The 27,686-nt window shown below is 43.9% G+C and overlaps 1 protein-coding gene across 1 annotated transcript in view; it reads left to right on the top strand.

Moving 5' to 3' along the window:
* LOC124722133 (katanin p60 ATPase-containing subunit A-like 1) overlaps positions 1–27,686 on the top strand; it is a 172,567-nt gene that overhangs the window by 47,618 nt on the left and 97,263 nt on the right. The window contains exon 2 of the mRNA XM_047247337.1: positions 4,042–4,256. Within this exon, the coding sequence (XP_047103293.1) occupies positions 4,042–4,256 (215 nt within the window). The remainder of the gene's footprint in view (positions 1–4,041; positions 4,257–27,686) is intronic.

Genomic DNA, 27,686 nt, shown 5'->3' with positions numbered 1-27,686 from the left:
AGGGATATCAGTAAAAACCTAAATCTGGGTGAGCGGACGGGGATTTGAACTGTCGTCCTCTAGAATGCGAGTCCATTGTGCTAATCACTGCGCCATCTTGCTCGGTCCAGATGATACGAGAGGACTTCAGAATGTAAGTTATACGTTATTATGGCAGGCAAAGAAACTTTTATTGAATGCTGTACTACTCTTTAAAATGGCAGACATACGTGACACTTGTTTTCGACATAGTCACCAGCTCTTTGTAAAACAACGATCGGATGTTCAACCAATCGTTCAGCGCCTCGACGATCCATCCCTTGCTGAGGCAGTCATTCGAGAACCACTGTGTGAACGTCCTCATCGTCGGAGAATTTGTAACTGCTGTGAATCACTTTCTCGATTGACTGAAAATTTCCGTCTGTGGCCCATATCGATGGTCTTCCTTCCCGTTCAGCATGACCCATGTCTGTGCGCCGTTGTCAGATTACCAGCTCTGTTTCACTATGGCTGGACGTGACATCGTATTTAGTTTAAATACCGCCAGAATTTCACGGTGACCCTGTGAATCATTTAGATGTTTCACCTATAAGAATTGTATATCTAAATTGTACACGTTTTCAACGTGAAATTCTGGCGCTCACTTACGCCCTGGAGTTCGTTTCCAACTGCCGCTCCCACAGTGTGATGCACACCGCAGCACTGCCACTGCAGCAGACCAAGAACATGTGCTCTCTTCTCAGAGTGCGCCACTCGTGCTGCGTAATGATCTTAGCCTGGGACGACGCGTGTAACTCTTTCAAGTCCCCTGACACTACGCGCTACGCCACGGAATCTCAAAGAGCGGAGCGAAGGAAAGTTGCAGTTATTTTGAACATAATTGAATCTACGTTTACGTTATTTTGTGCTCCATTTATCAAATTTTGTTGGTGGTAGCGTAGTTAATTTTAGCCTCCCATCAAATCTAACCTGAATGCCAGCAAATATTTAAAAGTATGAGCGAGTGATGACAGGCAGTGAGCGAGAATAGGCTTCTAATTTAAGGATAATCACGGTTAGTTCAAATATATGCTTACTTCTTAGTCGGAATTATAGCAGTTCCAGCTTCGACACATAGGTAGAACATTAAATAATTAATTTTTCACCTGCTCTCATATCCTCTCTCCATCGTCGTTATAGTATCCGAACAAATTAGTACTAGGAGTTAGTTACTACTGAAATGTTCAGTTACTGCTACCTGGAGTCCCATGTAGCGTACTGATATCATTACAGTTGTAACAACGATGCAGTCACAGATATTTAAAGAACGCGCACTCGCTTGCCATGATCCCAAATGCACTTGACGCTTGTTATCAATCCTGCCGCTTTTCACGTAATGTAGTGAGGTCTAACAAACTAGGTCAGTGCTATACGGTGCATTTGTGTAACTCCGTTTAATGTACAGGGTGACCTAAAAGTTTGTTAACATTTTAAAACCCGCTAATTCAGGGAATAATGTAGATAGGGAGGTAAAAATTGATATACATGCCTGAAATGACATGGTGTTTCACTGAAACCAAAAACGAGTGCAAAAACTGGCTAACAGACAATGCTGGACAGTAAAATGTCAGTGACGCCGCATGAGAATCGTGTATAAAATGAGCTGTAATGAGAGAAGGTTTATAAACACGTGCTGGAAGGTACGACCTTTATTCAGTATGGCGCTCCTCTCCATATTGCTATGCTTGTGAAAGACGTCTTGTGTACATCGCTTGGTGAGGATCGAATGCTGCGTTGTCACGTCCGTCATCCTTGACCTCCCAAGTCCCCAGCCCTTAATCCGTGGCATTATTGATTGTGGGGTCATCTGCAGTCACAAGCCTACCACGATCATCCGATTTCATTAGGAATGCTAAAAGAAAACATCCGACGGCAGTTTCTCACCATACCTACTGTTCAGTGCTGTTCACAACATTGTCGCTCCACTACAGGTATTGTTGATGAATGACAGCCGATATGTTGAGCATGTGTTACAAAAAGCACCGTCTTTCCCAAAAATCAATTTTTATGCTAATTATTACTTTTGTATACACGTCAAAAAAAGTTTTGCATCACCCCGATTCCAGGAACTCCTGAAGATAGACGTTGACTGTGGTTATTGTATCACACACACAGTCCCTTTGACTGTCACTAAACCCACCCGAAGATGTAAACAACCATGCATGAGCAGCGCCTATTAGACGGAGGGGGTCCGACAGCCGATCAGTTCCACTCATTACACCAGGAAGGAGGTACACAGCACGTGTTGTCTGTAGTTCAACCGTACCTAGACGGTCAATACCGCGGTTCGATCGCTTCTGCATTGTTACTTTGTGCCAGGAAGGGCTCTCAGCAAGGGAACTGTCCAAGCGTCTCGGAGTGAACCAAAGTGATGTTGTTTGAACATGGAGGAGATACAAAGAGACAGGAACTATCGATGACATGCCTCGCTCAGGCCCCCCAAGGGCTACTACTGCAGTGGATGATCGGTACCTACGGATTATGGCTCGGAGGAATCCTGACAGCAACGTCAGAATGTTGAATAATGCAGCCACAGGATGTCGTGTTACGACTCAAACTGAGCGCAATAGGCTGCATCATGCGTAACTTCACTCCCGACGTCCAAGGCGAGATCCATCTGTGCAACCACGACACCATGCAGTACGGTATAGATTTGCCCAACAACATTCCGAAAGGGCCGCTCAGGATCGGCATCGCGTTCTCTTCAACGATGAGTGTCGCATGTGCCTTCAATCAGACAATCATCGGAGACGTGTTTGGAGGCAACTCGGTCACGCCAAACGCCTTAGACACACTGTCCAGCGAGTGTAGCAAGGTGGAGGTTCCCTTCTGTTTTGGGATGGCATTATGTGGGACCGACGTACGCCGCTGGTGGTCATGGAAGGCACCGTAACGGAAGTACGATACGTGAATGCCATCCTCCGACCTATAGTACAACTATATCAGCAGCATATGGGTGAGGTATTCGTCTTCATGGACGACGATTAGCGCCCCCGTCGTGCACATCTTGTAAATGACTTCCTTCAGGATAACAACATCTCTCGACTAGAGTGACCAGCATGTTCTCCAGACATGAACCCTATCGAACATACCTGGGATAGATTGAAAAGGGCTGTTTATGGACGACGTGACCCAACAAGCACTCTGAGGCATCTACTCCGAATCGCCGTTGAAGACTGGGACAATCTGGACCAACAGTGCCTTGATTAACTTGTGGATAGTATGCCACGACGAATACAGGCATGCATCAATGCAAGAGGACGTGCTACTGGGTATTTGGGGTACCGACGTGTACAGTAATCTGGACCACCACTTCTGAAGGCCTCGCTGTATGGTGGTGCAATATGCAATGTGTGGGTTTCATGAGCAATAAAAATGGCGGAAATGATGTTTATGTTTATCTGTATACCAATTTTCTGAACAGGTTCCGGAACTCTCGGAACCGAGGTGAAGCAAAGTTTTTTTGATGTGTTTATTATGTGAAACGCCATGGGCTGGTGATTTGCTGAACTTTTTTGGTTTCAAGAAAACCCCATCTAATTCCAAGCATGTGTGTATATTTTTACCTCTCTGTCTACATTTCCCCGCGAAGTATTGAATTTTCTAATTTTAACTGACGTTTGGATCACCCCGTACAAACAACAGACATTGTCTTGCGTACGTATCACTTACTGTCGCCAAGTGGGGTATTTTTATTCCAAATCAACAGTTCCATTTTGTACCCGTGCGGATTGGCATCACCATTTGTCTATATTATCTCGAGATAAATAGCTCTGTCTTTTATACGTGTAACTTATTACCGCAACTTGTGGTCTCGTCAAGAAACAATAGATTCCACGTCTTTCCCATACGATATTACTTCTGTTGCAGGAGATGTTCAGTCATATAAATTATGGAACTGGTAGAGATTTTTATTGTGCATTCGTTGTCCGAGCATACAGCAAATGTTCCCTCTGGCAATGCTAACAAATGATAGGCAGAGATCGGCAGTACGCATTTAGCCGACTGCGTGCTGTGTTGCAGCCCGAGGTCGTCGCACTCTGCGCTGCACCAGGTGACGCGGATGATGGACGCGATGACGCTGCTGGAGCCGTTCGCCTTCACCAAGATGACGACGACGCGCTGGCAATCGCATGCGCCGCCCCCGCAGCCACAGCGCCGGACAGCCGCCACGCAGCACCCGCAGCCCGCTCACCGCCCACGCGCCCGCCTGCACAGGAACAAGTCACCCGCCACAGGTCAGTCGCTCGCAAACCGCCTACCCTCACTTTGTGGCTGTGGCGGTTTGTCAACGGGTACCGTACAATATTTACATACACTATATGATCAAAAGTATCCAGACACCTATTAGTGGACGTTAATAAGGGGTGCGTGCTTCCTTCGCCTTTATAACGACTTCAGTTCTGCTGGGGACACGTTCAATGACGTGTCTCAATGACTGTGGAGGAATGGCATTCTTCCTCGAGAGTCGAAACCAGAGATGGTAGTGATGTTGGATGCTGGGGTCTGGAGTAAAGTTGACGTTCTGACTCACGCTAAAGGTTTTTCTTTGCGTTCATGCCGGCACTCTAAGCAGGCCACTCCATTTTAGGCATATTATTGGCCACAAAACATTATCTCACAGATGCTGCTTTACGACAGGGAACATTGTCCCGCTGGCATAAACCAGGATTGTCTCCGAAGTGTTCCACTGCTGTACGCAGTACAGCGCTTTCTTAAGTGCAGTAAGGAAACCACATCCTAGCCACGAAAAATGCACCCATACGGCCATCTGTAACCGTATTTCACCGTAGGCACTATATATCATGGCAAGCAACGTTCTGTAGGCACTCAACAAACTAAAACCTCTCTATCGGATTCTCGATGGGTGTAGCGTGATTCATCACTCAAAATCACTCGTTTCCAACAACTCACTCTTCAGTGGCGTCGCACTTTACATCACTACAAGTGTCTCTTTGCGCTGACTACAGAAATTTGTGACTTAACAGGAATTATTCCATAAGAGTACGCCATTCTTTTCGACTCCTTATGCAGTCATTATGCTAGATGGACTGAGATTCGTGAGTAATTTTTACCGCTGATTTCATACGACTTTTTACAATTAGCCTACCCCAGTGCTCGACGGTCCCTGTTGGTCGATACATTGAGTCTGCATGGTCTTGGTTTAGCTGTTGTTGTTCCTTTGCATTTTCACTTCACAATCGCGTCACCAGTCGACTTGTGAAGCTTTAGAACGGCCGAAATATCCGTGATGGATTCATTACTTAGGTGACATGCAGTGACTATACAGTCCATGTTCGAAGTCACTAAGCTCTCCTGACCGACCCATTCTGCCGTTACTACTCCTCTACTGACAACACACTCCACACCTCCGTTTCTACTGGCGGATCCGCCTCACGTGACATCCAGTGGTCAGTTCCGTATTATATAAGGGTAACCGTATACTTCTGCTCAAATGGTGAATGTTGATACTACAGCTATGAGTTGGCCATTTGTTTTCCCTGGAACATTTTTCATGAAATCTCCAGTCACAGCCTTCGCTCTATGAATGATAGTATGCTGGAATAAAAGAGAAGAGGGTGAGCGCTTGTGATCCCCCGTCTTCGAGTTCATTAAAAATTTTGTATCTGCTCCAGCGCGTGGATCTGCTCCTGTGAACCGCTTCTGCAAAAAAGGCCGAGAGTAAAGGACGCGAGTAGGAGCAGGAAAGGGTGAAGTACTTCGGTACTGCGTGTAAATTTAAAGCACCTTTACTATAGGAAGAATATGAATACTTAAATTGTTACTTAACTTTGGCGTTCATGCGAAGCCGTACATCAATCAAAGCTAACATCGACTAGAAGTTTCAAAGGCAAAATCTGTAGTGGCTCGTCCACTATGCAATAGAAACTATCTTGCTAGGTCGTCTGCTCGTAATCAAATGGGCTGAACGTGGAGCGGCGCTCGTCGAGCTCCACATCGTCGGCTAGAGGGCGCTGTGGTCGGAGTTGTTCGTCCGCTCTCGTAGTGCCAACCTAAGAACTTGTACCTAAGCCGTCGCATCGTAGCTATCGATACCACAAAAATTGTGGCAGTATCGTGAGGGGGATGCTGTTCCGGCCGTAGTGAAGTTTCTATCCCACTTGCTAGGACGAAACCACGGAAAATCTAAATCTGAGCTGAGACTTTTAACTCGATCCTCCGACCCACCAGTCCAGTGAAGAGGGCATCAGCCACTTCCACTTAGTTTACACAGTGTGAGAAGCAGACAGCTGTTCCGTATTACCTCAAAATCTTCATAATTCAGGATGCGAGGGGTTATCATCAGCTGAAAAAAAACCAGAACGCATTGACATACCATAGTGTCTCAACTACGATATTTCTCTCAGCGAACAAGATACTCCAGTAGCTAGAACTAACTTGACTAAAAACCATCGTTGGACTGGTTGTTGTTGTTGTGGTCTTCAGTCCTGAGACTGGTTTGATGCAGCTCTCCATGCTACTCTATCCTGTGCAAGCTTTTTCATCTCCCAGTACCTACTGCAACCTACATCCTTCTGAATCTGCTTAGTGTATTCATCTCTTGGTCTCCCTCTACGATTTTTTCCCTCCACGCTGCCCTCCAATACTAAACTGGTGATCCCTTGATGCCTCAGAACATGTCCTACCAACCGATCCCTTCTTCTGGTCAAGTTGTGCCACAAACTTCTCTTCTCCCCAATCCTATTCAATACTTCCTCATTAGTTATGTGATCTACCCATCTAATCTTCAGCAATCTTCTGTAGCACCACATTTCGAAAGCTTCTATTCTCTTCTTGTCCAAACTATTTATCGTCCATGTTTCACTTCCATACATGGCTACACTCCATACGAATACTTTCAGAAATGACTTCCTGACACTTAAATCAATACTGGATGTTAACAAATTTCTCTTCTTCAGAAACGCTTTCCTTGCCATTGCCAGCCTACATTTTATATCCTCTCTACTTCGACCATTATCAGTTATTTTGCTCCCCAAATAGCAAAACTCCTTTACTACTTTAAGTGCCTCATTTCCTAATCTAATTCCCTCAGCATCACCCGACTTAATTAGGCTACATTCCATTATCCTTGTTTTGCTTTTGTTGATGTTCATCTTATATCCTCCTTTCAAGACACTGTCCATTCCATTCAACTGCTCTCCCAAGTCCTTTGCTGTCTCGGACAGAATTACAATGTCATCGGCGAACCTCAAAGTTTTTATTTCTTCTCCATGAATTTTAATACCTACTCCGAATTTTTCTTTTGTTTCCTTTACTGCTTGCTCAATATGCAGATTGAACAACATCGGGGAGAGGCTACAACCCTGTCTTACTCCCTTCCCAACCACTGCTTCCCTTTCATGTCCCTCGACTCTTATAACTGCCATCTCGTTTCTGTACAAATTGTAAATAGCCTTTCGCTCCCTGTATTTTACCCCTGCCACCTTTAGAATTTGAAAGAGAGTATTCCAGTCAACATTGTCAAAAGCTTTCTCTAAGTCTACAAATGCTAGAAACGTAGGTTTGCCTTTCCTTAATCTTTCTTCTAAGATAAGTCGTAAGGTCAGTATTGCCTCACGTGTTCCAGTGTTTCTACGGAATCCAAACTGATCTTCCCCGAGGTTGGCTTCTACTAGTTTTTCCATTCGTCTGTAAAGAATTCGTGTTAGTATTTTGCAGCTGTGACTTATTAAGCTGATAGTTCGGTAATTTTCACATCTGTCAACACCTGCTTTCTTTGGGATTGGAATTATTATATTCTTCTTGAAGTCTGAGGGTATTTCGCCTGTCTCATACATCTTCCTCACCAGATGTTAGAGTTTTGTCAGGACTGGCTCTCCCACGGCCGTCAGTAGTTCCAATGGAATATTGCCTACTCCGGGGGCTTTGTTTCGACTCAGGTCTTTCAGTGCTCTGTCAAACTCTTCACGCAGTATCATATCTCCCATTTCATCTTCATCTACATCCTCTTCCATTTCCATAATATTGTCCTCAAGTACATCGCCCTTGTATAAACCCTCTATATACTCCTTCCACCTTTCTGCTTTCCCTTCTTTGCTTAGAACTGGGTTTCCATCTGAGCTCTTGATATTCATACAAGTCGTTCTCTTATCTCTAAAAGTCTCTTTAATTTTCCTGTAGGCGGTATCTATCTTACCCCTAGTGAGATAGGCCTCTACATCCTTACATTTGTCCTCTAGCCATCCCTGCTTAGCCATTTTGCACTTCCTGTCGATCTCATTTTTGAGACGTTTGTATTCCTTTTTGCCTGTTTCACTTACTGCATTTTTATATTTTCTCTTTTCATCAATTAAATTCAATATTTCTTCTGTTACCCAAGGATTTCTACTAGCCCTCGTCTTTTTACCTACTTGATCCTCTGCTGCCTTCACTACTTCATCCCTCAAAGCTACCCATTCTTCTTCTACTGTATTTATTTCCCCCATTCCTGTCAATTGCTCCCTAATGCTCTCCCTGAATCTCTGTACAACCTCCGGTTCTTTCAGTTTATCCAGGTCCCATCTCCTTAAATTCCCACCTTTTTGCAGTTTCTTCAGTTTTAATCTATAGGTCATAACCAATAGATTGTGGTCAGAGTCCACATCTGCCCCTGGAAATGTCTTACAATTTAAAACCTGGTTCCTAAATCTCTGTCTTGCCATTATATAATCTATCTGATACCTTTTAGTATATCCAGGGTTCTTCCATGTATACAACCTTCTTTCATGATTCTTAAACCAAGTGTTAGTTATGATTATGTTGTGCTCTGTGCAAAATTCTACCAGGCGGCTTCCTCTTTCATTTCTGTCCCCCAATCCATATTCACCTACTATGTTTCCTTCTCTCCCTTTTCCTACACTCGAATTCCAGTCACTCATGACTATTAAATTTTCGTCTCCCTTCACAATCTGAATAATTTCTTTTATTTCATCATACATTTCTTCAATGTCTTCGTCATCTGCAGAGCTAGTTGGCATATAAACTTGTACTACTGTAGTAGGTGTGGGCTTCGTATCTATCTTGGCCACGATAATGCGTTCACTATGCTGTTTGTAGTAGCTTACCCGAATTCCTATTTTCCTATTCATTATTAAACCTACTCCTGCATTACCCCTATTTGATTTTGTGTTTATAACCCTGTAGTCACCTGACCAGAAGTCTTGTTCCTCCTGCCACCGAACTTCACTAATTCCCACAATATCTAACTTCAACCTATCCATTTCCCTTTTTAAATTTTCTAACCGACCTTCCCGATTAAGGGATCTGACATTCCACGCTCCGATCCGTAGAACGCCAGTTTTCTTTCTCCTGATAACGACATCCTCTTGAGTAGTCCCCGCCCGGAGATCCGAATGGGGGACTATTTTACCTCCGGAATATTTTACCCAAGAGGACGCCATCATCATGTAATCATACAGTAAAGGTGCATGCCCTCGGGAAAAATTACGGCTGTAGTTTCCCCTTGCTTTCAGCCGTTCGCAGTACCGGCACGGCAAGGCCGTTTCGGTTATTGTTACAAGGCCAGATCAGTCAATCATCCAGACTGTTGCCCTTGCAACTACTGAAAAGGCTGCTGCCCCTATTCAGGAACCACACGTTTGTCTGGCCTCTCAACAGATACCCCTCCGTTGTGGTTGCACCTACGGTACAGCTATCTGTATCGCTGAGGCACGCAAGCCTCCCCACCAACGGCAAGGTCCATGGTTCATGGGGGGGGGGACTGGTACTAGCTGGAAAATCGATACTCCTTCAGTGACGTCATTTACATCTACATCTACGTGATTACTCTGCTATTCACAATAAAGTACCTGGCAGAGGGTTCAATGAACCACCTTCAAGCTGTCTCTCTACCGTTCCACTCGCGAACGGCACGTGGGAAAAACGAGCACTTAAATTTTTCTGTGTGAGCCCTGATTTTTCTTATTTTATCGTGATGATCATTTCTCCCTATGTAGGTGGGTGGCAACAAAATGTTTTCGCAATCGGAGGAGAAAACTGGTGATTCACATTTCATGAGAAAATCCCGTCGCAACGAAAACCGCCTTTGTTTTCATGATTACCACTTCAATTCACGTATCATGTGTGTGACACTATCTCCCTTATTTCGCGGTTATACAAAACGAGCTGCCCTTCTTTGAACTTTTTCGATTTCATCCGTCAGTCCCACCTGATGCGGATCCCACGCAGCACAGCAATACTGCAGAATAGGGTGGACAAGCGTGTTGTAAGCAGTCTCTTTAGTACACCTGTTGCACCTTCAAAGTGTTCTGCCTATGAATCGCAGTCTTTGGTTTGCTCTACCCACAATATTATCTATGTGATCGTTCCAATTTAGGTTATTTATAATTGTAATCCCTAAGTATTTGTCTGAATTTACAGCCTTAAGATTTGTGTGACTTGTCGGGTAATCGAAATTTAGAGGATTTCTTTTAGCACTCATGTGAATAACTTCACACTTTTCTTTATTCAGGGTCAATTGCCACTTTTCGCACCATACAGATATCTTATGTAAATTATTTTGCTTGTATTTTTGATCATCTGATGACTTTACAAGACGGTAAATGACAGCATCATCTGGAAACAAGACGGCTACTCAGATTGTCCCCTATGTCGTTAATATAGACCAGGAACAATAGAGGGCCTATAACACTTCCTTGGGGAACGCCGGATATACTTCTGTTTTACTCGATGACTTTCCGTCTATTACTACGAATGTGACCTTTCTGACAGGAAATCACGAATCCAGTCGCAGCCTACTCCGTAGGCTACAGTTTAGATAGTTTTGATGCACGGCAGTTCTTTAGTTTCACGAGCCTTATTTTATGTGCTGTCACCGTCTATCTCTAATAGTTAGTGTTGCTGATTGTTACTAGAAAGTTAGGTAGGAGCTTCATTTCCGGTAACTTTTCTTGAATGGAGAGGTCTGCAATTGGGTCCAAGGCGCGTGACATGCTGCGTGAATCAGTAAGTGTCAACATTGACACATGAGCCGCCGAAATTGAGTCAGGCTGAAAGGAGTTACCCCAGGCTGGGTGGTGGGAGTGCTGGCTCCGCTTCCAAATGACAAATCTGTGGCCTGCGTTTGCCACGAATCTTACAAGTCTCCGGTCGGATTTCAACATACATTGAACGACTCAGATATTACTATTTGTCAGTTTTCCTGGATTCTTGACAGAACTTTGGGTTTGACCACATTCCTGCATTTGTATAAGGCGCAGACAAATGAAAACTAGACAGATGGGAAAAAAGGAAGAAAAGTCTTCATTATTTCAAAAGTAATCGCCATAATTGTTAATACATTTATCCCACTGTGAGACAAGACGGTCAGTGGCTTCACGGAAAAAGTTTGCGGTTGCTTACAGAACCGTGATTTTACCCGGGCTTGTACCTCTTCGTCCGAAGCAAATCGACTGCCACTAGTATCTTACTTCAGGGCACCAAAATTATGGATATCGCATGGGGAGAGATTGGGACTCTATGGAGTATGTGTAAGGGCATCCGAGTGAAACTTCTGCAGCGTAGTCGAAACGTGAGGGCGGGCATTTTGTTGACAGGTTGTGTTGACTACATTGCTGTCGTTTCGCTGGGAATCTCTTACACGTACCCCATACAGTCCCGATCCCTCCCCATGCGATTTCCAGATTTTTGGAACCGCCGGCCGCAGTGGCCGAACGGTTCTAGGCGCTTCAGTCTGGAACCACGCGACCGCTACGGTCGCAGGTTCGAATCCATCCTCGGGCTTGGATGTGTGTGATGTTCATAGGTTAGTTATGTATAAGTAGTTCTAAGTTATAGGGGACTGATGACCTCAGATGTTAAATCCCATAGTGCTCAGAACCATTTGAACCATTTTTTTGGAACCCTGAAGAACGATACTCGTGGCTGTAGATTTGCTTCGGACGAAGAGGTGCACGGATGGGTACAATCATCATTTTGTAGGCAACCGCAAACACTTTTCCAAGAAGGTAGTGACCCCCTTGCCTCGCAGAGGGATAAATGTATTAACACTTTGCTGACCGGCGATACCACAGCGGTGTCGTGCGCGAAATAGTCGTGAAAGACCGGCGACACCACAGTGGTGTCGTGTGCACAGTATCGCCGAGAGGCCGGCGACATCACAGTGGGGTCGTGAGCATATTATCGCACAGTGGCCTGTGACAGCACTTAAGTATCATTTTCATTCTGTTGGTGTTTTGTTTAGGTAACAATAAGTTACACACCCCATCAAGTTTTTTCTTTTTATAAGTGCTTGTGCACTTTCATCATGGCAGACGGAAGAGACGATACGATTATTTACGATGAATGCGCGGACGTCTTGTCTGACGTTCAGGCGTGATTGGGAAGAAGACATTGGATATCAAAAAAATGAAAATTAAGCAAAATCGTCAGAAGATAGATAGTGAAATACGTCCAAGAAGAACTCGGCGAACGCTACGGTTGCCATCTGATTCGGAAGAATTTACTGAGGACCAATAACAAATTTGAAGGATCTCCGGGTCCACACATGTTTCCCAAAGATACACAGAGCGTGGTGGATATCGTAGAATTATGTATTGGGAACGATCTGTTTGAATATATTAGCAACGAAACCAATAAGTATTACAGTCAAAATTTCAATAGAAGGGAACTGGATTTTAAAAAATGCCAAATTTGTCGACGTTATGGGGCTCGAACTTCGTTGATAGAAACACCGATATTTCGCAAAACGATTCAGACAAATATTATCATTTTTACATTTTCCCGACAACAACAATAAACCGAATAATGCCGACCGGCTTTTCAAAGTGCAATTCGTAACTGATTATTTTTCCATAAAGTTTAAAGAAACGTTTAATCTAAGTCAAAACATCTCAGTTGATGAAGGAATGAAACCATGGCGTGGACAGTTAAATTTTAAAGTTTACAATCCGTCGAAAATTACCAAATATGGCTTTCGGAGCTGTGTGATTCGAGTAAGGGATACATTTCCTCATTCGAGATATGTTCCGGCGCTGGACAACCTTTAGGAAAAACAATGATGGAACTATTGACACCTTCTTATGGAAAGTGGCATCACCTCTGCATAGATAATTATTATAACAGTGTAGAACTTGCAGAGAAGTTACTTGAAAAGAAAATTCGAGTTTGTGGAACGATACAGCAAAATGGAGGATTTCCGGAAAAATTAAAGCTCGCAAAAATCAATGTGTTTGAAGCTTGTCATTAACCCAAAGGTGACAAGCGGCCGGCGACAAGCCAATCCGAATTAGCGCTGCCGGCACCAAGCGAATAAATTTATAAGAGACGGGCGGACGGCAAAGTGTCAACAGTTATGGCGATTACATCTGAAATAATGAACACTTTACTTACTTTTATCCATCTGCCTCATTTTCATACAACTGCCCCTTATACTACATTGCATGACTGAAGATGAATGTGGTATTTGAGATTCCATCGTAATCTCACGACTGTGCACATCCGACTGCTAATCTCTCCCTAGCCCATTTTAGTGTCGACCGGTTGGAAACATGCTCATTGCTGTGTTCTATCGCGCGATAGATTGAAACGCCGCGCCGGTTCGTCTAGAGCCCGGCGGCCCGGATAAGCGTTCGTCGGCACGAGTGCAGAGTGCACTGCTCACGACCACCGCAGCGCCACTGCCCGCTTCAGCGGACTTGGCTTGGCTTCACAAGGAGTGCCGGACACGCATTCCGCCGCCAGATACCCATCATCTGTGGTACAAAGCGTGTGTGTTGTGAGGCCTCACGAGCTTGATGTCGTTGTTGCTGCCGTAGGGCTTGTTTGCCACGCTGTGTAACATTTTTCGAGCACGACTGTCATGCTTTCGTGGTTGTTTTATTTGCCTGTTGCGTTTTTATACATTGTCAGTTGTGTAATTTTGGTCTCTGGCGGTTTCCTGATGAGTGTAGTTCCATTTGCGCAATTTGCAGGGCCAAGGGTGCCAACTGGCTCCGATCTTACCGACCTGCTTTCGTCCACTGCCCCTGTGAGGCAACCTTCTTGTTTCACCTTGAGCCCATTTTACACGAACAACTTCTTGTCTCAGTTGAGAACTCGTGGCAAGTGAGTCTACTGCAACAACTCGGACGTTTTATCCTGTACTCTGTCTCGTCCGTCACGAGTGACCATTTTCGTTTACACGGCAGCACCAAAATTCGTGCGTTGTCAGAGCTGTCTGCTGTGCAGTTTGGCACCTGCAAGGTGACAGTGACTTTGCGAGGGACCACCATTTTCACGGCATTGTGCTGTACGTGTCGCTTCACGTTTCCTCTTCACTATCACATCTGAAAAAGTAGACCTAGGGATGTTTAGGAGTGTGGAAATCTCGCGTACAGACGTATGGCATAACTGACATCCAATCACCTGACCACGCTCGAAGTCCGCGAGGTCCGCGGAGCGCCCCATTCTCCGCTCTCGCGATGTCTAATGGCTACTGAGGTCTCTGATATGGAGTACCTGCCAGTAGGTGGCAGCACAATGCACCTAATATGAAAAACGTATGTTTTTGGGGGTGTCCGGATACTTTTGATCACATAGTGTATATGAGCAGAGCAGTAACGAATGGGGAATCATTCTAGCGACGATAAGTAGCGCAAATGCGGAAATCCGCTGACTTAAGCGACTTTGACAAAAACCAGATTGTTTTGGCCCAGTGCCTGTAAGCGAGCATCTAGTAAACGGCGAAGCTAGTCGGCTTTTCGCTTGCTACTGTCGTGACCGTCTATGGAAAGTGGTTGAAGAATGATGAAACCAGGAGCAGATGACAATACGTTTTACAATATATGTACAAAGTAAAAGCCTAGACAATGCGTAAATAATAACGTAAATGAATAAACGTCCATACCTCATCACGGAACATAGGGATCGGAGGCTTGCCCGCTCTCTAAAGCAGGATAGGTGGCGATCTGTGGCATATCTAACTACAGAGTACAGTGCTGGTGCAGGCACAAGTGTTTTGGAGCACACCATTCGGTGCACAGTGATGTTCCGCAGCAGAGGACCCCTACGTGCTCCCATGTTGACCCAACTACATCGTCGGTTATAATTACAGTGGGCACGGGATCACCGTGACTGGGCAGCGGGTCAGTGGAACTGTGTCGCCTGGTCGGATGAATCCCATTCATTGATAAACCAAGTCGATGGTCGTGTCCAGATACGCCGTGATCCAGGCGTTCTGCTGCTCGAAACATGCAGCGCACCACGGACGCAGGCCAGTCTGAGTAGTATTATGGCATGGGGGAGATTCGCCTGGGCTTCCATGGGACCTGCGGAAGTAATCGAAGGCACCATGACACATCTGGACTCCATGAACATTATTGGGGACCACCTGTAACTCCTTATGCTTGATGTCTTCCTCAACAGCGATGGCATCTTCCAGCAGGATAACAGTCCGTGTCAGAAGGCCAGAATCGTGCTGCAATGGTTTGAGGAGCATGATTGTGAGCTCACGTTGATGTCTTGGTCATAAAATTCGGCTTATCTGAATCAGATTAAACCCAACTGGGACGCTATCGGGCGCCAGCATTTTTATAACGATTCTTTTCCCAAAACATTGACTTGTACTTCAGAGTGAAGCCATTTTGTTAAAAACCATTTAAAATATCCGTACGTATTACGTTAGAAAATATCATCAGTTTCAAAGCAGTTTTTGAAATTTTGTTCTAGGTCGAAAATTGTGGCGTTCAGAGCTCCCACCAGCCGCCTTCGCACTCTGTGAAGATTTTTCGTCGATATCGTGTAGTGTCTTCTGGGCGCAAATCTTTTACTTAAAAAGACAGAAAACAATCTTAAGGGTGTACAATAAACGTCTAAAGTCAGTTTGGTAATTTGTTTGTTTTTAGTTGAAGAAAAAAGGAACGTGTACATCGGTTCCAAATCGAGCGTCACCCTGGTCTACCTCCCTTAACTTCTGATGATAGCAGACGACGACATAATCTGTTCTGCGCATGCAAAGTCTGAAACATGCTCAAGATTTCATAGCTTCACACTAGGCACAGGCAGTCGGTCACTGACGTCACTGTTCCGCTCCCTACTTAGCTGGCTGCTGATTTACACGCAAGCACAGAATGCGCACCAACAATGAGTAGTCGTTTGTGGCGAGAAAGTCGCTGGTGTAAAATGGGGTTTGAGTGTAGGAAGCCAGCATACCACAGCCCGTGGCACTACCTCGTTACCTGCTTGTGTCGTTAGTTCTGAGGGACTGGCTCTGCTCTGGAAGCCTCCTTGCAGGTACTAACGAAAGGGCAACCAGGTTCACTGGCAGCAAACCCCTCCACTTTTGAAGCTGGTGACTCTGGCCACATACCCTCTTAGCCACCGTAATTGAGGCAAAGATTTATGAATTATCGTCCTTAGTTCACTCCTTCCCTACTCCAAATCCCCGCCACCACCCCTCTATGCCACTTGGGCTGTTATCCATTGTTTATTTCGGACCTAATTTATTACCCTGGAGTGGATCTTATGGGTTGAAGGACAAATGTTGGTGTTTATTTAGAATGTAATATATTACCCAATTAATTATCCTTATCACTACAGTTTATTACCTTATCGCTGATATTTATTACCCAATTGGGATAATTTGTGACTCAATATGGCGGATGCAGTACGGCCAAGACTATGACATCACAATCAAACTTGACTGAGAGGGTCCTGGGCAATGATTATGACCTACAAGGGGCGTTTGAAAAGTCCATGCAAAAATAAAAACTACTTACGTGTTTGGGGTAAACCTTTTCTATTTTTCGACATGTCTCCTTTTAGACTTATACACTTCGTCCAACGCTGTTCTAATTTGTTGATCCCTTCCAAATAATAGAAATTGTCCAAGTCTGCAAAATAGCTATTAGTTGCTGCAATCACCTCCTCATTTGAATAAAATCTTTGTCCCGCCAGCTATTTCTTCAAATTGGGGAACAAATAGTAGTCCAATGGAGCCAAGTCTGGAGAATAGGGGGGATGTGAAACGAGTTAGAATCCTATTTCCATTAATTTTGCGACCACAACTGCTGAGGTGTGTGCTGATGCATTGTCATGATGGAAAAGGACTTTTTTGCGGTCCAATCGCCTGCGTTTTTCTTTCAGCTCGGTTTTCTAACGGTCCAGTTATGACGAATAATATGCACCTGTAATAGTTTTACCCTTTTCCAGATAGTCGATGAGGATTATCCCTTGTGAATCCCAAAAGACAGTAGCCATAATCTTTCTGGCCGAAGGAATTGTCTTCGCCTTTTTTGGTGCAGATTCTCCCTTGGTAAACCCAATGTTTAGATTGTTGTTTGGTCTCTGGAGTACGAGGTTTCATCCACACTGTCGAAACGATACTTAAAGTCCCGCGGATTCTTCCTGAACAGCTGCAAACCATCCTTGCAACACTTCACACGATTCCGTTTTTGGTCAAGCGTGAGCAGTCGCAGAACTCATCTTGCGGATAGCTTTCTCATGTCCAAATGTTTATGAAAAATATTATGTACCCATTCATTCGAGATGCCCACAGCACTAGCAATCTCAGGCACCTTAACTCTTTTGTCATCCATCACTATATCATGGATTTTATCAATGATTTCTGGAGTCGTAACCTCCATGAGGCGTTCAGAGCGTTCAACGTCACTTGTGCCCATATGGCCACTCCGAAAATTTTGAAACCACTTATAAACTGTTCTAATTGAAGGTGCAGAGACACCGTAATGTTTATCAAGCTTCTCCTTAGTCTCCTGTGTCGTTTTGTAATGTTTAATCACCACAAGAAATTCTTTTTCATCCATTTTTTGACAATCGCTCGAATTCCTTGATTCACACGAATGCCAAACACACAGAAATAGACCAATATGGCTGAAACTTGGTGTGCGTTCTTTCCAAAGATGCTACTAGCTAAACATGACCTCGATGTACACCGGTGGTGCCATCTCTCGGATTTTGCAAGGACTTTTCAAACGCCCCTCGTATCATTACTATCTGCCTCCCTCTTATTCCCCCTGCCCCCCTCCACCTTCTTCCCCTTTCCCCAGCTTGTGCTGTTATCCTGCGTTTATTGAGGATCTAACTTACGAATATGGTGTGTTATCCTATGAGTTGGACTGCATATGTTGGTGTATACTTAGGATTTAATTTATTGCACAGACTATTATGGCTGTTGCTATAATTTATTACCTTATTAGAACTACTGCATTTCTTGCTCCTATAATTTATCGTCCTTATCACGACAATTTCTTACCCAATATGGCTGTAGGATTCAAACACGGCTGCCCAAGAAAAGTCTGACATTTTAACATCAAAATGGACGTCACCGAATGTAAAAACAGCGGAAGATTAAACAAACACGAGTGGGATAGCTTCAATATGAAACGGACTGTTTATTGTTTCTAGGTCCCTCCAGATATGTGTGTAGCAGTGATACGTTCAAAACACGCCAGTGCTGTAAAAAAGGCAGGAAATTTTTAAAAAATCGGAGAAACATACTTTTCATATTGCATAATCTATTTATTTAAAACATTCGTAATGTTTCTCCGATTCCCTTCAACATATATGTAGCAATATATGTCCCCTGGTTCTAGATTTAACAGTTACCACTACCTCCTTGGACATGCAAGCAGTGGTATTTAACTATCACTGATTGTGTGAAGGACCTACAGCAGATGTATATTATGCAGCTAAGAGTGCACTGGCGGAAACACATCGCGAGGGTAGCTGCTGCTGGTTGTAGCCTGAATTAACACATGAAGCGCCTCCACCCCCCACCCCACTCCCTGAACCAGTTGTGCATTATATCCGCCCCAATCATGTCCCTCGGTCCCTGGATCACAGAAGCTAAATACACAGCCAACTCCTACAGCCTAACCTGGTAACCTGCTCTCCTAATAATTAATAATTATTACAATGAAACGATGAGCGAGTGATGCTGAAAAAGTGGTTCTGCTGAAGACATCGTTGCCACCCACTGCGTTCAACCATAGTGACTCCAACTTTGGTCACTGTCATGGGTAATTCTATTACAATTTATCATTACTGAACACACATAATGTGCAACACATGTTAAACAATTGTATATTACAGAGGACCATAACAGTAAGCAATCATGAGATGCAGAGCAATTCCATCATGCATTGTTAATTTGTTCTCGTGTACTGTTCAAGAGTGGAATGGTTATATTTGAAGAAGACAGCACGGAATGCATCACAATCACCACTGACAGGTCGAAACACGGGCGGTGTTTAAAAAATAAAATCGTGACTGACTTTAGAATACAGTTATTATAGAAACAAATCCATTACTTACATTTCGTTCCAGAAACGGAACTTCTGCTACCTCTATCATTTAACGCCATCCCCGTTCCATTTGTGAATGGTGCATGAAAAGAATGATTGTAGGTAAGCCTTAGTATTATCTCTAATTCCTCTGATTCCGCCGGCCGAAGTGGCCGAGCGGTTCTAGGCGCTACAGTCTGGAACCGCGCGAACACTACGGTCGCAGGTTCGAATCCTGCATCGGGCATGGACGTGTGTGATGTCCTTAGGTTAGTTAGGTTTAAGTAGTTCTAAGTTCTAGGGGACTGATGACCTCAGAAGTTAAGTCCCATAGTGCTCAGAGCAATTTGAATTTGAATCCTCTGATTTCCTCTTTGTGAACATCCTACGAGATGTATGTGGCAGGAAATAATACATCTTTCTCCGAACATACTCTGTCGGATTTTCTACAGTAAACCTTTCTGTGAAACACAACGCCACTCTTGTAATGTCTACCATTGGAGTTTGTTTAGAAAATCCGTGACGCCAACTAAACGATCGCATGCATGTCGCCCAACGTTGTATATGATTAAATAAAATTTAATGTGACCTGGGAAGGGTATATGAAGCTTTGTATTTTGCCATAGACCGAATATGTCAGATAACTGATCAGCATTCAGTGACATGATGGAATGTATAATGCGACAGGAAGTTCGTGTGGATGTAATGTGCACTTTTATTGTGTGCAAGGGGTAGCTTTGACAGCTAGCATTGTGTTGACTAAAGTTTTCCTGAGCAGTTATTTGGAAGAAAATGATAATGGTGAAGAAGAAGGAGTGTTCTTGCAAATATTTTGTAGGTACACAACTTTGGCGGGGGAATCCGAATCTCAACTCGGTGTCAAAGAAACCAACCCATTCTTGACAGTGTATTGAATATGAAAACAAATATTCTTGTACAAAATCTTTATTAATTGTTGCATACATATTTACATGCAAGATACATTTCTTCCTTCATCTTTTTGGCGTAATTTTGATAATTTCTAGCTAATTTTAAATTACAATTTAATCTGCATCAGAATCTTCTCATTCTTTTTCCAACCAGTAATCAGATCCCGAATTGTAATACGTATCTAATTTTTTTCCTGTAAGAGAATTTATGCTGGACCGGCACTCGTACTCGAATTTCCCAATGATGACGAGCGGTCGCCTTAACAGCTTCAGCTATCAATGCACACTTCCCGGACCGACATAAACTTCCATATGTCACACTGTCTGCATCCCTATACAGTGAAAGTTTGAGTCGGTCTATGAGGCAGAGCTGATGGTAGGCTTTCTAATTAATTTCGGACGGCTGTAAGTCGTCATTAACGTCTATTCATCCAGACACGAAAGTAAATATTACATGCCACTGTGATGGTAAGGGTCTCGATTCCTCACAGTCTCGTCCTCACCGGTGCGGGAATACTGAGTAAAGCTGTGAGCATTAAGTGATGAATATACAGGACCATGTCATAGGGATATAGATAGCGGACATATGGAAGTATGGGTCCGTTCGGGAGGCGTGCGTGGATAGCCATAGTGGTTAAGGCGACTTTTCGCGATAAGCAGGTTCGAGTCCTTGTCCGGCACAAGTTCTTATATCTCACTAACAGATAGTAAGTCAGCCAATGCCAAGATATTTGCAAACAGTGAATTTATTTCGAATTAATTTAAGATGGCTTCCACTCTTTATTAATGTCTGCTCATATAGATGTGCAAGTAAATATTGTTAATGCACTCCACGTATTTTTTGATGTACAACTGTAAGTTTACAACGTTTTCAAGTGAACTACCATTAAATGTAGTTATTCCGTCAGGCTCAAACGCCACTGTGTTTCCGTAGCGGTCGTGCGGTTCCAAACTGTAGCGCCTAGAACCGCTCGGTCACACCGACCGGCTAACATATTTAAGTGATTTACATTGCAAGATCACAGGTCAACACATGGAACAGTGACGGGGGTTAATGATAGACACAGACTCCAGTGTTTGGAAAGAAATGTAATATTTTTTTACAAAATACTTTTTTCTACTGTCAGTCATGATTTTCTTTTTTTAAACATGGACTACAAAGCAATGATAGATGCATGTTTTTTTTTAAATACGTCATTACCGCCCTCTTTCTTTGCAGACAATTCAGTGGCAGGATGACAAAATAACTTTTATTCCTTGAGCTGTCGCTATTTTCTTTTTTAGATGCGGTGTTTGTTCCATGCACTCCATACCGTTTTCTCCGAATACGATCATTCCTCTCTCGAATAACATGTGAGAAAGGATGAACAATGCGTGTATTAAACACATGAAACCTACCTTGAAGTAGCTCTAAGGGTAACTGGTGATAAATCATTGGTCTCGTAACTGCTTAGCGCCCATGCTGATTCACTCGCTGAACACTACAGAAACTTTGTTTACCGCGTTCGTTACAGGACTAGTGAGCACATTAAGCACAAAGCGCGCGAAATTATTCAGTAACAGAGGGAGGAGTGAAATCGATATGCTGGCACCCAGGGAATAGAAGAGTCTGACTCAAAAGACTCTGACGACAACATGGGCGCATAGGACACTCCTCAGATGACTGACAACGTTCCGACCAGCAACTAGTTATCACTGCTTGCTGAGGAGTGAATTAACGAAGAGATATGATAAAAGACGGCCATTGGGAGGCTACCCCACCTGTCGATGCACGACCAGCAACTACGAGGAACTCAGTGAGCTACCCACTGGTCTCACTGGTCAGCTGAAGACAGCGTTCAAACCTAAAACGTTTAGGTTTCCGGCAGACACCTTGAAAGACAATATATTCCTTCTCCAAGGTTTTGGGAAACAAAGTTTCTAATTCTACATATATCCTACTGGACAGAAATACAAGATTCAGGTGGTCATCCGTGACATCCGGCCTGACAGATCTGAAAACAGAGCCATAGTGGCAGCGCTTCCCGAGAACTTCACCGTAGACAGCGTGAAAGTCATGACCAAGTGTCCACCACTGAACGTCCAAATGAAGGCAGGATTAGGCAGCTCCGGTTCCTGGCGACCTAATTGAACAAACACAAGAACTTGTCGACCTACCAACTTATAGCGCCTTAAGGTGACAGTTACGAACTACGAGGAATTTGAAGGTCCCACGCAGTACTAACGCTCTGAGGTATTTTATCATGACGCACAGCAGTGTCACGTGAAACCAGCGTGCGTAACGTACGCTGGGAATCACCTGTCTCGAAAATGTGTCACACTGAGGAATAACTCAGCAAACGTGAGTGCCATTTGGCGAAGCACATCGAGCACATTATAGCCAGTGCCAAAATACGTTAAAATATTGGAAAGTTCACGACATACCGGTACTGCAGCTCCGTGCAAGACACACTCACCACTGCAACACGCCTAACCATGTACACCTCAACCCCCGAACAGTTTCCCGCTTTAATGAACTGTCACCAGTCAGCAGCAGCGGCCAGAACGAGTCCGCAGCGGATTTAACGCCGAAATTGCTTCTCCACCCCACCGTTATCAAAACGACACAACTCCGGGGCCCACTACCAGCTGCAAAACCATCAGAATTCGCAGGAACCCTGAAATAAATCAAAGATTTGTTTAAAGAATTTAGTATCCACGAGTTACGACGCAAACCATCACGAAACTACGGGCCCTCACTGACAAGTTTTCCTAGGTCGTCATTGTGGCTGACGCTGTCATAACTGTCTTCAGTGATGGCTCAGGTTAGACTGAGGGCATTCCATACCCTAAACTGGATATCCACTAGCGTTTCTGACAAGAAGTACGAATTGGAGCACTTGCTTCGTCGCAACGGAAATGATGTGGCGTGCCTTTCTGAGCCGCGCATGACCGACACTGACAGAGTGACCATCCATAACCACGCACTGCATCGGGTCGACCGCGATGGCCGTTGAGGTGGCGGCGAGACCGTCCTGATGAAAATATCGACGCCACTTTAAGATACTCAGTCCTCCCCAGACTCCCCATATTGATGCCGGAATTGCTTTGAACACACCACAGTCCACATCGACAGGGGACGTCACATTGATTCCACATAGTTAGATTTCCAGAAGGCTTTCGACGCCGTTCCTCACAAGTGTCGTCTAACCAAACTGCGTGCCTATGGAACATCACCTCAGTCGTGCGACTGGATTCGTGATTTCTTGTCAGAAAGGTCACAGTTCGTAGTAATAGATGGAAAGCCATAGAGTAACACAGAAGTATATCGGGCGTTTCCCAAGATAGTGTTATAGGCTCTCTATTGTTCCTGATCTATATTAACGACATAGGAGACAATCTGAGTAGCCCTCTTTGATTGTTTGCGGATGATGCTGTCATTTACCGTATTGCAAAGCCATCAGATGACCAAAACGAATTGCAAAATATAGATGAAATATATGCACGGTGCGAAAAGTTGCAACTGACCCTGAATAAAGAGAAGGGTGAATTTATTCACGTGAGTACTAAAAGAAATCCGCTAAATTTCGATTACGCGATAAGACACAAATTTTAAGACTGTAAATTCAACTAAATGCTTAGGGATTACAATTGCAAATAGCCTTAACTGGAACGATCACATAGATCATGTTGTGGGTAGAGCAAACCAAAGACTGCGATTCACTGACAGAACACTTAGAAGGCGCAACAGGTCTACTAAAGAGACGGCTTACACCACGCTTGTGCGCCCTATTTTGGTGTATTGCTGTGCGGTGTGGGATCCGCATCAGGTGGGACTGACGTATGTCATCGAAAAAGTTCAAAGAAGGGCGGCTCGTTTTGTACTATCGCGAAATAGGGGAGATATTGCCACAGACATGTTACGCGAATTGGAGAGGCAGTCATTAAAACAAAGGCGTTTTTCGTTGCGACGGGATCTTCTCATGAAATTTGAATCACCAGTTTTCTTCTCCGATTACGAAAACATTCTGTTGGAACCCACCTGCATATGGAGAAATGATCGTCACGATAAAATAAGAGAAATCAGGGCCTGCACAGAAAAATTTAAGTGCTAGTTTTTCCCGCGAGCCGTTCGAGAGTGGAACGGTAGAGAGACAGCTTGAAAGTGTTTCATTGTACCCTCTGCCAGGCACTTTATAACAGAGTAATCACGTAGATGTAGACGTAGATGTACGCTTATTAGCAAAAGTTCGAGGGTATTGTGTATCAAGCAAAATTAGTGACTGGATTGAGGATGTTTTGGAGGGAGCACGGAGCAGTTATCTTGGAAGCAGAGTCATCAACAGATGTAGAAGTAACTTCGGCCGTGCTCTGGGAAAGTGGGTTGGGACCCTTGTTATTTATATTGTTTATTAATAACACTGCGGACAATATTAACAGTAACCTCGCAGATGACAGTTATATAATGAAGTACTACCTGAAAGAATCCGCACAAACATTCAGTCAAATACTGATAAGATTTCAAAGTGCGCGAAATTAAACACTGTGCACTTCAAAAAACAAAAAGAAGTTAGTTTTCTATGACTATAATATAAAAGAGTCACAGTTTGAATTGGTCATCTCATGCAAATAGCTGGATGTAACAGTATATAGGGGTATGAAATGAACCGATCACACAGGCTAGGTATAGCAGGCGTAATACTGCGCTGTTCACTGGTAGGATTCTAGGGAAATGCATTCAATCCACAAAGGAGACTGAACTGGCACACGTTTGCGATGGACGCAAACTATCCTGTGAAAACCCGTCTGGAAAGTTTCTAGAACCAACTTAAAGTGATGAATCGAGGAGTATGTAACAACCCCCTACGTATATCTCCCGTACATATTGCGAAGACAGTGTTAGACTTTTTACATCATGTACACAGGCATTTAAGCAATCGTTCTTCTTACGCTCCACGCATGAATGGAAAGGGAAAAAGCGGTAATAGCTAGTACAATGGGACGTGCCCTCTGCAATGCGCTTCACAGTGTTTTGCGAAGTGTAGATACAGATGTAGAATGACGCATTCATGTGACGCAGTAATGAAAGTATATAGAGTTATTCACAAGCAGCTCCGTACCTCTACAAGACATCACAATAAAATGACGCATACAGAATATCCCTCCAAATTTCGATCAGTAAAACATGCCGTGAAGTAGTTGCAGAGTGCAGAGTGCAGTATCAGGGGGTAGGCAAATCAGAACATAAAATGATGGAAAAAATCGCAACATCAAAACATAATTAACGTAGACTGACGAACAGTTTGGCAGTCTGGGTGCGTAATATAACCGTGAGAGTGCTCCTGTTGTCATACGAAATCGCACCCGAGACCACAACTCCATGTATAGGTACAGCGTGTCTAGCACGCAGACAGATTGGCTGCAGGCCTGCCAACTTGCTTTTAAGTAGCACAACTCCTTCGTGTTGCGGTTTTTCTCCATCAGTGTAGATACTCGTAAACCATCCACTCCGGATTGTTGCATCGAATTTGTTTACGCCTGCAGATACGCAACCCACTGAACAGATCTCCAAAGAGGACTGCTACCGTTGCACCTTCCCAAGTAGCAACGGCAGCAGCAACCTAAGTGCACTGCACGCACGTATTAACATTTGCCTTGCCACAAACTGTGCCCATATTTAGCATCTGTAAAGTGAATTTAAAACTTGGGAAAATGCTCTCTCCACTCATATGTGTCTACTTTCTGTATGTCTTCTGAAAACCCGGATGTACTTTAGAATAACGCTGTATAATTATAGAGAATACGAATGAGGAACCATTCTAGCAACGATATGAGCCGCAAGGAGAAACGCAGTGACGTAAGTGATTTTGACAAAGGGCAAATTGTTATGGAAAGTCGCCTGGAAACGAGCATCTTGGAAACAACGGAGCTAGTCGCCAGGTTCTATGGTATGTTATTAGCATATACGTATGAAAAGTGGTTGAAGAATGGTGAAGCCACGAGTAGATGATGAGGTGTCGGTAGTCTACGCCACATCATAGAACATGATGGCCGGAGGCGTGCTCGCTCTGTATGTCACGATATCCGACGATATGTGGCAGACGATATGTTGGAACACGTGAGGCAATACTAACCTTACGACTTATCTTAGAAGAAAGATTAAGAAAAGGCAAACCTACGTTTCTAGCATTTGTAGACTTAGAGAAAGCTTTTGACAATGTTGACTGGAATACTCTCTTTCAAATTCTAAAGGTGGCAGGGGTAAAATACAGGGAGCGAAAGGCTATTTACAATTTGTATAGAAACCAAATGGCAGTTATAAGAGTCGAGGGGCATGAAAGGGAAGCAGTGGTTGGGAAAGGAGTGAGACAGGGTTGTAGCCTCTCCCTGATGTTATTCAATCTGTATATTGAGCAAGCAGTAAAGGAAACAAAAGAAAAATTCGGAGTAGGTATTAACATTCATGGAGAAGAAGAAAAAACTTTGAGGTTCGCCGATGACATTGTAATTCTGTCAGAGACAGCAAAGGACTTGGAAGAGCAGTTGAACGGAATGGACAGTGTCTTGAAAGGAGGATATAAGATGAACATCAACAAAAGAAAAACGATGATAATGGAATTTAGTCAAATTAAATCGGGTGATGCTGAGGGAATTAGATTAGGAAATGAGACACTTACAGTAGTAAAGGAGTTCTGCTATTTAGGGAGTAAAATAACTGATGATGGTCGAAGTAGAGAGGATATAAAATGTAGACTGGCAATGGCAAGGAAATCGTTTCTGAAGAAGAGAAATTTGTTAACATCGAGTATAGATTTAAGTGTCAGGAAGTCGTTTCTGAAAGTATTTGTATGGAGTGTAGCCATGTATGGAAGTGAAACATGGACGATAACTAGTATGGACAAGAATAGAATAGAAACTTTCGAAATGTGGTGCTACAGAAGAATGCTGAAGATAAGGTGGGTAGATCACGTAACTAATGAGGAGGTATTGAATAGGATTGGGGAGAAGAGAAGTTTGTGGCACAAATTGACTAGAAGAAGGGATCGGTTGGTAGGACATGTTTTGAGGCATCAAGGGATCACAAATTTAGCATTGGAGGGCAGCGTGGAGGGTAAAAATCGTAGAGGGAGACCAAGAGATGAATACACTAAGCAGATTCAGAAGGATGTAGGTTGCAGTAGGTACTGGGAGATGAAGAAGCTTGCACAGGATAGAGTAGCATGGAGAGCTGCATCAAACCAGTCTTAGGACTGAAGGCCACAACAACAACAACATGTGGCAGATCTGAGTACAGAGTACAGTGATGATGCAGGCTCAAGTTCTTCAGAACACACTGTTGAGCGCACATTGCTGAACATAGGGTTCTGCAGCAGACGACTCCTACGTCTTCCCATGTTGATCCAACAACATCGTCAGTTATGATTACTGTGGGAAAGTTATCATCGAAATTAGACCGTGGATCGTTGGAAACGTGTCGACCGGTCGGATGACTCATACTATCTTGTGGCAGCTAGTATGC

Source organism: Schistocerca piceifrons, chromosome X, assembly GCF_021461385.2.
Source record: "Schistocerca piceifrons isolate TAMUIC-IGC-003096 chromosome X, iqSchPice1.1, whole genome shotgun sequence".
NCBI lineage: Eukaryota > Metazoa > Arthropoda > Insecta > Orthoptera > Acrididae > Schistocerca > Schistocerca piceifrons.
This window is presented reverse-complemented; position numbering and strand designations above follow the sequence as displayed.